General features: G+C 37.7%; 2 protein-coding genes across 13 annotated transcripts in view; one reads left to right on the top strand and one right to left on the bottom strand.

The window, feature by feature from the left end:
- Positions 1–2,042: 2,042 nt before the first annotated feature.
- LOC311075025 (ependymin) lies at positions 2,043–7,394 on the top strand (the record flags this gene model as incomplete). Its single annotated transcript, XM_084102080.1, has 5 exons — positions 2,043–2,213; positions 5,039–5,173; positions 5,369–5,555; positions 7,090–7,177; positions 7,265–7,394. Exons 1-5 carry the CDS (start codon positions 2,211–2,213, stop codon positions 7,392–7,394), a joined length of 543 nt encoding a protein of 180 aa, XP_083958206.1. The 5' UTR covers positions 2,043–2,210.
- Positions 7,395–8,793: 1,399 nt separating this feature from the next.
- The window catches only part of ptprma (protein tyrosine phosphatase receptor type Ma), a 227,135-nt gene continuing 222,679 nt past the window's right edge, over positions 8,794–13,249 (bottom strand). For all 12 annotated transcript variants that reach the window (XM_084103532.1, XM_084103531.1, XM_084103529.1 and 9 more), the window contains 3 exons: positions 11,849–12,012; positions 10,470–10,605; positions 8,794–9,422 (listed from right to left, as the gene is read on the bottom strand). In XM_084103532.1, coding sequence (XP_083959658.1) covers positions 9,369–9,422; positions 10,470–10,605; positions 11,849–12,012 — 354 coding nt within the window. In that variant the 3' untranslated portion in view covers positions 8,794–9,368. The remainder of the gene's footprint in view (positions 9,423–10,469; positions 10,606–11,848; positions 12,013–13,249) is intronic.

The raw sequence follows: 13,249 nt of genomic DNA, 5'->3' as shown, positions 1-13,249 counted from the left end.
TTCCCGGACAATGTCAGGAAGACTGTTCCAGAGTTTTGGTGCTAAATAGGAGAAGGATCTGCCGCCAGCAGTCGATTTAAGCACTGCGGAGATAAACCATTCAGTGCTTTGTAAGTAATCAGCAATATTTTAAAATTGATGCGATGTTTAATAGGGAGCCAATGCAGTTTTGACAGAACCGGGCTAATATGGTCATACTTCCTTGTTCTGGTAAGAACTCGAGCTGCTGCGTTTCCGACCAGCTGTAGTTTGTTTATTAAGCGTGCAGGGCAACCACCCAGTAGAGCATTACAGTAATCTAGCCATGAGCTCATGAACGCATGAACTAACTGTTCCGCATTTGTCAATGAGAGCATATGGCGTAATTTAGATATATTTTTAAGATGGAAAAATGCGGTTTTACAGACACTAGACACGTGACCTTCAAATGAAAGATTGGGATCAAAGAGCACACACACACACACACACACACCCAGGTTCCTAACCGACGACGAAGACTTAACAGAGCAGCCATCAAGTGTTAGTGTGTGTGTGTGTGTGTGTGTGTGTGTGAGAGAACAGGAGTCAGATTTACAGTCCCATCATGCACTTCCACACCACATGTTCCGCACGTCCTCATGCTCGTTTATCATTGATAAATCTTCATTAATGATGGAAATATTTGTTCATTGTTGTCCTGGTGTTTTATCTTATCAGAACTCATGAACTTTACCGTCCTGTGCTGATTATTATTTAACAGGCCAGTCACTGTCAAAAACTCATAATCATCATCATACTTTCATAACATCAGTAAATCAGCAGACTGGTCTAAAGACATGTTTTCACCAAAAAAGTATGATTTGAAGTAAGTAAATATTATAGTGAGATCATTTATATACTAGTGTTTTTCAACTGCTTTTACACAAAATCTTTACTTGTCACACAATTTCTGAAAAATGACACTCAAACACCAGAAACACACACACACCAAATCTGCAGCACCACACACTTAATCTTCGGCCTTCGACTCCGTTTTCAATTTCATAAAACACTTTTTGCAAACCATAGCACACGATTCTCTCTGTAACACACACATCTAACAGGAAGTCTCTTGATTTCATTTTTCAAACACAATCAAAACACCACAGTAATTCATCAGAGCCTCTCACACACACACACACACACACACACACACTCCTCACATGTGCAAACACTCATTGCTTTACTGAACACACACCAATCATGCTTTAGAATAGGCCTATAAAAGGTCAAAGGTCGAGTTATAGGTTTTTCAGACTGTAATACTGTATTCACAAACACAAATGCTTACAGTCAAAAAATTAATGGTTTGATTTCAATCTTGCTTTCGTGTTTACCGTGAATTTTTCAACATATTTTTGCCAATTATTTTCAAGTTTTGAAAAAAAAGAGGCAAAGTTTTTTAAATGTAAGCAGGTGAAAAAAACTGTAATAGTGATATTTAATGTGTTTCACTGACCATATGATCATCGTTATGGAACATTTTTCCTGAAACGTTTTAGTTGGACGTTCGTCTTACATTTTTAAATGTTTCTTGTTTCAGACGTTCAGAGAACATTCAAATGTAACGTTCCATAATGTTTAAGAAATGATACAATGTAACGTTCCATAATGTTTGAGGAATGATACAAAGTAACGTTCCTTTTACTTTTAATTTTTTTTAAACGGACGTTTTGATTATTCTGAGAACATTCATAAATCAAATTTTTATAATTTTGTGAAAGTTTTAGGGAACATATTTTTGTCAGCTGGGATGATTTTACACATTTAGAGTTAAAGACCAAAATCACGTCCTCGGGAATCTGGAAAAATCCTTATCGTTATTATTGATGAATGTAATGGAATTTATCCGTATCTCTGCAGGCTAAAGTGAGTCATAAATCTGAAATCATAAATCTGACAGGCATGTAATCTGCTGTTTATGACGTAACGGTGAGGTGTGTCTGACCTGTGCAGGTGTGTGTGTGTATAAGAGAGAGTGTGAACGCTCTTCATCTTCATCTTCTTCATCATGAGAGTTTTGATCCTGCTCGTGTCCTGCAGCTTCATCAGCGCTCAGCCTCGGCCCTGCGGTGAATATTTCACAGCATTCATTCCTCTGTGATGGTGATTCAACTCTCTCTCTCTAACAGAGTTCTGTTTCTCTCTCTCTCTCTCCAGAGTCTCCGGCTCAGTATGTGGGCAGCGTGTCTATGGTGAGTGTCTCTCTCTCTCTCTCTCTCTCTCTCTCTCTCTCTATCTCTTTGTCATAGTTATGACTTTAATCATTTGACTTGTCATGATTTTTACTTTTTGTCAATTTTGACTTTTGTCTTTTTTTTTTAACTTTTTGTCAATTTTGACTTTTGTCTTTTTTTTTTTACTTTTTATGTAATTTCCATGTAAATGTCATATTTTTACCTTTTAATGTTATATGGTATTTATGACTTTTTGTCATATGATTTTGTTTTAGTTTTTTGTTATAATTCAAGACTTTTTATGTTATAAATTTAACTTAGTATATCATAATTTTGTTTTTTTAATGTCATAACTTTTAAACTTTTACCTTTTTTTCATAATTTAGTTTTTATGTCATAATTTTGACCCTTTATGTTGTTATTTTAACTTTTTATGTCATATCTCACCTTTTAATGTCATAATTATGACTTTTTATATAATCATTTTTTTAATCAATTTTTCTAGACTTTTTCAGTCATAATTCTGAATTATGTTGTCATAATTTTGATTTATCATAAACTTGACTTTTTCAGTTATAATTTTGATTCGTCATATTCTAGACTTTTTCATTCATAATTTTGACATCATATTCTAGACTTTTCTTTTTCTAGATTTTCTTCATATTCTTGACTTTTTCAGTCATAATTTTGATTCGTCATATTCTAGACCTTTTCAGTTATAATTTTGATTTGTCATAAACGTGACTTTTTCAGTCATAATTTTGACTTATGTCATATTCTAGACTTTTTCAGTCATAATTGAGATTTTTTTCATATTCTTGACTTTTTCAGTCATAATTTTGATTTGTCATAAACTTGACTTTTTTTGTCATAATTTTGACTTATGTCATATTCTAGACATTTTCAGTTATAATTTTGATTTGTCATAAACGTGACTTTTTCAGTCATAATTTTGACTTATGTCATATTCTAGACTTTTTCCGTCATAATTTTGACGTCATATTCTAGACTTTTTCAGTCATAATTTTGATTTGTCATATTCTAGACTTTTTCAGTCATAATTCTGAATTATGTTGTCATAATTTTGATTTATCATAAACTTGACTTTTTCAGTTAATTTTGACTTATGTCATATTCATGACGGTTTCAGTCATAATTTTGATTTGTCATATTCTTGACTTTTTTTGTCATAATTTTGACTTATGTCATATTCTAGACATTTTCAGTTATAATTTTGATTTGTCATAAACGTGACTTTTTCAGTCATAATTTTGACTTATGTCATATTCTAGACTTTTTCCGTCATAATTTTGACGTCATATTCTAGACTTTTTCAGTCATAATTATGATTTGTCATATTCTAGACTTTTTCAGTCATAATTCTGAATTATGTTGTCATAATTTTGATTTATCATAAACTTGACTTTTTCAGTTAATTTTGACTTATGTCATATTCGTGACGGTTTCAGTCATAATTTTGATTTGTCATATTCTTGACTTTTTTTGTCATAATTTTGACTTATGTCATATTCTAGACATTTTCAGTTATAATTTTGATTTGTCATAAACATGACTTTTTCAGTCATAATTTTGACTTATGTCATATTCTAGACTTTTTCCATCATAATTTTGACGTCATATTCTAGACTTTTTCAGTCATAATTTTGATTTGTCATATTCTAGACTTTTTCAGTCATAATTCTGAATTATGTTGTCATAATTTTGATTTATCACAAACTTGACTTTTTCAGTTATAATTTTGACATATCATATTCTAGACTTTTCTTTTTCTAGATTTTTTTCATATTCTTGACTTTTTCAGTCATAATTTTGACTTATGTCATATTCTAGACTTTTCTTTTTCTAGATTTTCTTCATATTCTTGACTTTTTCAGTCATAATTTTGATTCGTCATATTCTAGACTTTTTCAGTCATAATTGAGATTTTTTTCATATTCTTGACTTTTTCAGTCATAATTTTGACTTATGTCATATTCTAGACTTTTTCAGTCATAATTTTGATTTGTCATAAACTTGACTTTTTCAATCTTAATTTTGACTTATGTCATATTCTAGCCTTTTGCAGTCATAATTTTGATTTGTCATAAACTTGACTTTTTCAGTCATAATTTTGATTTGTCATAAACTTGACTTTTTTTGTCATAATTTTGATTTGTCATATTCTTGACTTTTTTTGTCATAATTTTGACTTTTGTCATATTCTAGACATTTTCAGTTATAATTTTGATTTGTCATAAACGTGACTTTTTCAGTCATAATTTTGACTTATGTCATATTCTAGACTTTTTCCGTCATAATTTTGACGTCATATTCTAGACTTTTTCAGTCATAATTTTGATTTGTCATATTCTAGACTTTTTCAGTCATAATTCTGAATTATGTTGTCATAATTTTGATTTATCATAAACTTGACTTTTTCAGTTATAATTTTGATTCGTCATATTCTAGACTTTTTCATTCATAATTTTGACATATCATATTCTAGACTTTTCTTTTTCTAGATTTTCTTCATATTCTTGACTTTTTCAGTCATAATTTTGATTCGTCATATTCTAGACTTTTTCAGTCATAATTGAGATTTTTTTCATATTCTTGACTTTTTCAGTCATAATTTTGACTTATGTCATATTCTAGACTTTTTCAGTCATAATTTTGATTTGTCATAAACTTGACTTTTTCAGTCTTAATTTTGACTTATGTCATATTCTAGACTTTTTCAGTCATAATTTTGATTTGTCATAAACTTGACTTTTTCAGTCTTAATTTTGACTTATGTCATATTCGTGACGGTTTCAGTGATGATGTTGTTGTTTGTCCTCCAGACGGCCGCTGATGGAATCATCACCTCTGCCGCCACATACTCGTATGATGCTCACGCTCAGCAGATCCGCTTCAGGAACCACATGACCATCTATAACGAGACCATCCTGATGGATCTGCTCATGCACTTCAGACAGGTGAGTAACACACACACACACACACACACACACACACTAATGAGGTTCAGTCATCAGTCATTCAGGATGTTAAAGGTTCTTCATGGAACCACAGATGCCGAAGCTTTAGTGTAGAAGCTCCCGTAATCCTGTGAGCTCGACTCGTTCTTCATGTGGAGTGATTCTGGTGTTAGAGTGTTTATCCCTGATCCACAGGGCATCATGTATGAGATCGATTACTCGCGCCTGCACTGTGAGAAGAAGGTTCTGGAGACCCAGTTCCACCCGACGCGGGTCCCGGCCGACGCCTCATTCATGGGTCAGGTGATCCTGGGAACCACTTCTGTTCCGGGTCTGGGTCTGCTGACCAACTCCTGGGTCGGGGAGATTCCTGAGATCCAGGGTGAGTCCAGTCCGCTTTATTCCACAGTCATAAACAATAACAACAGTAATCTTCATCAAACATCAGACACATTCAAATTAACCCAGTTTAATTCTGTGAAGCTGCTGTGAATCAGTCTGTCCTGTAGTGAATCAGTCTGTCCTGTAGTGAATCGTGAATCAGTCTGTCCTGTAGTGAATCGTGAATCAGTCTGTCCTGTAGTGAATCGTGAATCAGTCTGTCCTGTAGTGAATCGTGAATCAGTCTGTCCTGTAGTGAATCGTGAATCATGTGTCCTGTAGTGAATCGTGAATCATCTGTCCTGTAGTGAATCAGTCTGTCCTGTAGTGAATCAGTCTGTCCTGTAGTGAATCAGGACTGTCCTGTAGTGAATCAGTCTGTCCTGTAGTGAATCGTGAATCATCTGTCTTGTAGTGAATCGTGAATCATCTGTCCTGTAGTGAATCATGATTCATCTGTCCTGTAGTGAATCGTGAATCATCTGTCCTGTAGTGAATCAGTCTGTCCTGTAGTGAATCAGGACTGTCCTGTAGTGAATCAGTCTGTCCTGTAGTGAATCAGTCTGTCCTGTAGTGAATCGTGAATCATCTGTCTTGTAGTGAATCGTGAATCATCTGTCCTGTAGTGAATCGTGATTAATCTGTCCTGTAGTGAATCGTGAATCATCTGTCCTGTAGTGAATCAGTCTGTCCTGTAGTGAATCAGGACTGTCCTGTAGTGAATCAGGACTGTCCTGTAGTGAATCAGTCTGTCCTGTAGTGAATCGTGAATCATCTGTCCTGTAGTGAATCGTGAATCATCTGTCCTGTAGTGAATCGTGAATCAGTCTGTCCTGTAGTGAATCGTGAATCAGTCTGTCCTGTAGTGAATCGTGAATCATCTGTCCTGTAGTGAATCGTGAATCATCTGTCCTGTAGTGAATCGTGAATCAGTCTGTAGTGAATCAGTCTGTCCTGTAGTGAATCATGAATCAGTCTGTAGTGAATCATGTGCTGTGTGTCTCGTCTCCAGCTCAGTACATGTTGACCTTCACTGAGTTCACCTGTCCTGTAGTGAATCAGTCTGTCCTGTAGTGAATCGTGAATCAGTCTGTCCTGTAGTGAATCGTGAATCAGTCTGTAGTGAATCAGTCTGTCCTGTAGTGAATCATGAATCAGTCTGTAGTGAATCATGTGATGTGTGTCTCGTCTCCAGCTCAGTACATGCTGACCTTCACTGAGTTCACCTGTCCTGTAGTGAATCAGTCTGTCCTGTAGTGAATCGTGAATCATCTGTCCTGTAGTGAATCGTGAATCATCTGTCCTGTAGTGAATCGTGAATCATCTGTCCTGTAGTGAATCGTGAATCAGTCTCTCCTGTAGTGAATCGTGAATCATCTGTCCTGTAGTGAATCGTGAATCAGTCTGTCCTGTAGTGAATCGTGAATCATCTGTCCTGTAGTGAATCGTGAATCAGTCTGTAGTGAATCAGTCTGTCCTGTAGTGAATCATGAATCAGCCTGTAGTGAATCATGTGATGTGTGTCTCGTCTCCAGCTCAGTACATGCTGACCTTCACTGAGTTCACTTGTCTGCCGGTCAGCGCGTCGGTCTTCACTCCACAGACCGGATGGATCACCATGAGGTGCAGCATCTCTCACACACACTCCACTATCACAGTGTTTGATGATATTTAATAATCACATTCATTAATGTGTCTCTGGTTTCTCAGTTTCTATAATCATCTGCTGGGCGTTCAGAATCCTCAAGACTTCGTCCCGCCGTTCTTCTGTCCCGCATCGACTCAGAACCAACATTTACCCAAGACCAACTTCATGAAGGCGCTGCGCCCGTACCAGTGAAGACCAGTGAAGACCAGTGAAGACCAGCCTCGCTCTTCTTCATTCCTCACGACACGTTCAGATGGAGTGAATAAATAGAAATGTCTTCATCATCAGAAGGTTTAATGTCTTTATTTCGTCTCCATCTTTGTCTTCTGGGAATGAAACTGCATGCAGGACGCTCACATAAAAACACAATAAACACTTCAATATATGTTTGCATCTTTCCAGCCATTGATTATGCAGCTTTATGGAATTTAATAGTCGTGTAAATCTTTAGTTTGGTGGTTAATTCTTCAGAAAGAAATGAATGAAGAGAAGATCTGATCTGTGTGAAACATGCATCACATCAAGTTCATCAGTTCGTGTTAAAACTGCGCGATACAAAAGGATGGAAATTTGATATGCAATAACAATACATCAATCTTAAATTTAGGCCTAATTCTCTTTTTGAGTGTAGAGATGCATTGATACAGTTACAGAATTACAGGCCACAATCATGTAAGCAATCTTGATAAATCATCATCATTACTGAAATGATTGTTTCGATACTGTATCTCATAAAGCTGAAGTAACTCAGTGTTAAAATCTTTCAGCTTCGTCTCGTGCGAGTGAACGATATTTCAAACAGATCGTTCATGTAAAGCTTTTGGATGCGGAAAACATTTTGCAGATCAGAGTCTTCTGAACATCTGTGTTTTTCTGAGCTTTCTGGTGAAATTCACAGTTTAAAGATTTTCTTTTTCCATTATATCAAGTGAAGGTGTTGAATGTTGTTGTTCTTCACTTTAAGTGGACGCAAAACATTCAAAACTGACAATTCATTAAGAAATGATCCAGGAGTTTCTGCATTTTTAAATTAAAATCCCATCATGCAACAGGAAGTTGCATCATTTCTGGTGGGAAAAGTTGACCAGAGCAATAATAGAAATACACATTACGACACAAACATGTTCACTTTTTCAAGTAGCAGAGTTAAAAAGGATGAGGAATGACCCAGTTCCTGTTTCTTATAACAGTACATCATCATCATCAGGTTCGTTACCATCATAAATCTCATATATATATATATATGTATGTATCTATACGTCCGTCTCTTCTGGAGCCAAACCTGCAAACAAGCTCAACTTTATTTTCCGCATTCGACAAGAGTTTCCTGATAATCAGCATCTCTCATTTCATGACCTTTTCTTTATTTGTGTATTCTTCTCTTCCTTTAGTTGTTTCTAAATGATATATTTCATTTCAGTTAATGTTTAGTTCAAAGAATGAAAATGTGTTTTTTTTGTATTCGTTTTTCAGTTATGATAGCACTGTTTCAGTGCAGTGCATTGTGGGACATCATAGTCACTGATCGTCCATGCGTTGAGAAAACTCAGATTATCCAGTCGATTCTCACAGAAAACACACAGACCACAGCTTTGGCAGATATAGATATGTATTTATAGGTTTTGATTTTTTTTTTCATACCAGATAAATAAAAAGATAACAATACAATCTGGTCACTATTATATGTCGAGTCCGTGTGATAATAATGACCAAATCAAAGCATGATTGTCACTCAGTGTGCTTCACAAAAATCTTCAATGAATAAATTATCTGGTGAACTTCAACTATTTACAGTATAAACAAATGATCACGAACACAAGCTTTGGATCTTCGGACGATTTCAGCAGTTTTTCCATCATCGTTCAACACAAACACAGAATATGAGGATATGATTCGACTGTACATGCCTAGAGTTAATAACCGAAGTACAAAAGCAAACCGACATAAAACAATGATAAAAATGAACATCCACGTGACGTCGCATTCCACACAAACACCGAGGCGGAGAGGAGACGCAGGCAAGAAGTGAAGGATGAGACACGTCTCTCTTCCTCGGGACCGACATCATCATCGTCGTCTTCATCATCAAGCGTTCGATCCCGTCGCAAACATCCGTGAGTTTCAGTGTCCGAGGAAAAGGGGAAGAACGGGACGCTTCCACACACTTTACCCAGAATTCAAGTATTCCAGAGCCACTTCATAGCAGAACTTGTACTGATCCTACAGAAGAAACACACACACACACACACCAGCAGAGGTCACTGTCTGCAAACACACTGCGGATTAACTCTTCATCTTCACTCTGAGAAATACAGGGTTTTATTTCCACAAAGAACCTTTCAGTGATCAGTTATTAAAGTCTCCCTGTGGTGAAAATCCAGCTTTTAATGTAGTTTATGTGTCTATGTGGTGTTTTTAATCTGCTTTAAGACAAACCATGTGTAAATTCATAAGTCGACTCCATTGCTGAGTATTTCCTCCTTAAAACTGCAGTGAACCAAAGACAGTCTCAAAAACACGCTTTGAAATCGCTGGTGTTTCTGACGTCACAAACTACCTTGTAACCAATCAGATCAACGTGTGATCGTCAACCAGTGGATCTCTGAGCTGAGTGAGTGAGTGGAGGCGGGGCTCATTTGCATATTCATACAACCGTGCATACTAAATGAGGCAAGGGTGTCGAGTTACAGTCAAGATATTTGAAGGAAAAAAGGTTTAAATATGTAATTTTGGTGATCAAAGATGAGTTTTAAGGGATACAATGATTGACTCCAGGGGGACTTTAAGAGAACCAGTTTTTCTTAGAGTGAAGAAGATTTGAATGATCTAAAGAAGCTTTTGTAGGATGAAAGAATGTTAAAGGTTCTTCATGGAAACTGTCGATGTCAATAAAAGACCCTTTATTTCTCAGAGTGGTCGTACAGATACAGACATGAAACAAACACTAATAATAGTATCTTAGGAATAGAACCTGGAATAATCATGGAGTTTACAGTTTAAGTTTGATTATCAGGTTTATGGAGATACACGATCATTTTGATGATTTAATGCATTTTTCCGAAATCAACCCATTCGACATGTTTTTTAAAAATTCAACGATGAACTGCGTGACAATGACCCTGGCGTCACATGACTGAACGCGTCACTATGACATCATCACGAGCGAGCGGGCGTGGGCTTCAGCGTGATCTGATGTTGTGTCATCATTATCATCATCATCCGGTCACATGATGCGGTTTGAAAGTGAGTGTGTGTGCTGATACTCACCAGTAGATCCACCATGTTGGGTTTGTTGTTTCTCAGTGTTTTGACGGCGTGAAACACGTCGACGGAGTGCTGGTGTCGTAACATCTCACACACGATACTGATGGCACAGAAGGTCCCGCTGCGTCCTCCACCGTTCCTGAACAAACACACACTCTACGATTACCAAGACCTTCAACACATACTGTAGAGCCCTATCTCGCACCCAGCGCAACTGACTTTGTACACGACGCATGAATCATTCCTATTTCTCACCCGACGCACAGCGGACTCTTCCCTCCACAGACGCACGTCTGTAAATTAGGGAATGAACTTGCGCTCCCGGGGGCGGTTCAGCGAGAGAGGAGGCGTGATCCGGCGCAAACGTTCCCTGGTGCTATTCTGCAGTTTCAGAAAACAATTCCGCCACTGACCAGGAAAAGCCTCGTCTAAAGTCAGTGTTGCTCGTGTTACTCAGAGGCTGTTTTAAGGGCGCATGCTTGGCCATAATGTAGCGTGAGCACAACACACACACACTTTGCTTCTCTCATCTACACACAGTTTTCATTTTTGCAAACCATACATTATTACAAGGAAAAATATTCCACATGAGGGAAATCATTGTTGTGTCCATGAAGATGTAGAAATATAGGCATAAATCTAGCTTACACATTTACCCAAATTATGATACGTAACGCTCTGTTTACTTCCTGTCTCTATGAAGCCCCTCCTTATGAAAAGCACACTGTGCTCTGATTGGTCGGCTGGAGCAGTGTGTTGTGATTGGTCGAGCGCTTCGAGTGTGTTTGGGAAATGTCCCGCCCCTTACCATAACCACCAGTTTAACACACTACTAACTAACTCAACCAGGCCCCGCCCCTTTATTCTGCGTATGAATTATTATAATGAGGAATATTGTGACGTGTTCGTTCTGGAAGAAACTCAAGACTACAATGGAGGCGTTTCAGGAGTTCAGGAACACTGACACTGATATAGAGAAGAGCTGGAGCTTCTTCATGATCGAACAGCAACAACTAACTCTACTTCACACTCGCATGTTTAATTTAATGTTACAGTAACACTTTATTTTGATCCTTCCAACAGACATTCTACTGACTCAACTCTACTAACCCAAACCTAACAGTGACTAATACTCTAATGACTGCTAGTTGACATGGAGTTGCAGAATTACTTGTAGTTAGTAGAATGTCTGAAGTGGACTATCGAAAGAAATGTCTCTGTGTGTCTCCAGCACTGAAGGCTTGTGTTGAATCTGGTCTGTGAACACTAGGTGGCGCTGCAGAACTGCTCATGAACCCAGTAGAGCTCAATCACTCCATCATCACTCCATCGTGTGTGTGTGTGTGTGTGTGTGCGTGCACGTGTGTGTGTGTGAGACTCACAGGCAGTGAACGACGGTCCTTCCCTCTCCTCCATCGTACTCCTCCTGCCATTTCTCCACCTGTCGGATGAGTTTGAGGAACGAGCGTTTGGACACCGGAGTGTCCCGGTACATCGGCCAGCCCAGAAACTGGAACTGCTGGACCATCCGGTACCCGTCCTGAGGCTGGAGGAAAACAACACGCATCAGTGTGTGTGTGTGTGTGTGAATCCTGAGGCTGGAGGAAAACAACACGCATCAGTGTGTGTGTGTGTGTGTGTGTGTGAATCCTGAGGTTGGAGGAAAACAACACGCATCATTGTGTGTGTGTGTGTGTGTGAATCCTGAGGTTGGAGGAAAACAACACGCATCAGTGTGTGTGTGTGTGTGTGTGTGTGTGTGAATCCTGAGGCTGGAGGAAAACAACACGCATCAGTGTGTGTGTGTGTGTGTGTGTGTGTGTGTGTGTGTGAATCCTGAGGCTGGAGGAAAACAACACGCATCAGTGTGTGTGTGTGTGTGTGTGTGTGTGTGTGTGTGTGAATCCTGAGGCTGGAGGAAAACAACACGGATCAGACTGATGACTAGGGTTGGGAATCGAATACTTGTTATAAAACTTAAATTTCGATTCCTCTGTGAGTATTTCAATATGACTTTAAACCATTGAAGCGAGAGACTCTGTTCTCATGTGTATCAGTATATCAGATCCGTGCAGCTCTTAAAGTGACAGCAGCCTAATATTCCTCTCTATAATAACGCTAATATTCCCGCTCTATAATAACGCTAATATTCCCGCTCTATAATAACGCTAATATTCCTCTCTATAATAACGCTAATATTCCCGCTCTATAATAACACTAATATTCCCGCTCTATAATAACACTAATATTCCCGCGCTAATATTCCCGCTCTATAATAACGCTAATATTCCCGCTCTATAATAACACTAATATTCCTCTCTATAATAACACTAATATTCCCGCTCTATAATAACACTAATATTCCTCTCTATAATAACGCTAATATTCCCGCTCTATAATAACGCTAATATTCCCGCTCTATAATAACGCTAATATTCCCGCTCTATAATAACGCTAATATTCCCGCTCTATAATAACGCTAATATTCCCGCTCTATAATAACGCTAATATTCCTCTCTATAATAACACTAATATTCCTCTCTATAATAACACTAATATTCCCGCACTAATATTCCCGCTCTATAATAACGCTAATATTCCCGCTCTATAATAACGCTAATATTCCCGCGCTAATATTCCCGCTCTATAATAACACTAATATTCCCGCGCTAATATTCCCGCTCTATAATAATGCTAATATTCCCGCTCTATAATAACACTAATATTCCCGCTCTATAATAACACTAATATTCCTCTCTATAATAACACTAATATTCCCGCTC

The sequence above is a fragment of the Abramis brama genome (assembly GCF_963993115.1).
Source record: "Abramis brama genome assembly, chromosome: 24".
Taxonomy (NCBI): domain Eukaryota; kingdom Metazoa; phylum Chordata; class Actinopteri; order Cypriniformes; family Leuciscidae; genus Abramis; species Abramis brama.
The sequence above is the reverse complement of the archived record's forward strand: the minus strand, read 5'-3'. Positions and strand labels throughout refer to the sequence as shown.